This window comes from Nestor notabilis, unplaced genomic scaffold (assembly GCF_000696875.1).
Source record: "Nestor notabilis isolate BGI_N333 unplaced genomic scaffold, ASM69687v1 scaffold17931, whole genome shotgun sequence".
NCBI classification, from domain to species: domain Eukaryota; kingdom Metazoa; phylum Chordata; class Aves; order Psittaciformes; family Psittacidae; genus Nestor; species Nestor notabilis.
In genome coordinates, this window is record NW_009915404.1 from 11,450 (window position 1) to 12,103 (window position 654).

The following is a 654-nucleotide window of genomic DNA, read 5'->3' on the forward strand; positions in this document are numbered from 1 at the left end:
CCAGCCCCGTCTGGAGATGCTCCTCAGGGTATCCCTCCCCTGGCCATGAGGGTGCTGCAGGATGAGCCCCTGAGCAGGCTCTCACCGGTCCCCAGATGGTCACACAGTCCTCCAGGCTGTCACGGAAGTTGTTGGGCTCGAAGGGATGCCAGTACGTGAACCTCACGGGTGTCCCATCCGACCACTCGAAGTTCATCTGCAGCTTGAGGTCATTTAGGCCAATCCAGAGCTCCTCCACATCTGCCGAGACAGGAGGGTTGGGGGGTGGCATTGCCCCTGCTTGGCTGAAACCTCACAGAACCCCCCAGCACACGAGCCCCGGTGATGGGACCGTGTCTTTGCAAAGCACCAAACCCCACAGCAGGGCTCAGCCTCTAACCCCAGTGGCGCCAGCAGGCAGGAGAGGACAAGGGAGGGCAGCTCCTGCCTGCAGGGAACGGGGAACACAGGGACATTTGCCAGCAGTTTCAGAGCATAATGGTCAAAGCCTGGACCCACAGGCTCAGGTCCAACGGTTTTCCACCATTCCCTCCTATCCCAGTCTGCTCCCAGCCTGGGGATGTCCCCCTCCTTCACCATCCTCCTGTGGCTCCTGCCTCCCCCAGCACTAACTCCCTGCATTCCTCAGCCCTTCCCCAGCCCCCCCTGGAGCCT

At 61.6% G+C, this 654-nt stretch overlaps 1 protein-coding gene across 1 annotated transcript in view; it reads right to left on the bottom strand.

Annotated features, from left to right (window-relative positions):
* The window catches only part of MRC2 (mannose receptor, C type 2), a gene marked incomplete at both ends in the record, with an annotated part of 18,182 nt that overhangs the window by 10,552 nt on the left and 6,976 nt on the right, over window positions 1-654 (bottom strand). The window contains one exon of the mRNA XM_010024129.1: window positions 86-240. Coding sequence (XP_010022431.1) covers window positions 86-240 — 155 coding nt within the window. The remainder of the gene's footprint in view (window positions 1-85; window positions 241-654) is intronic.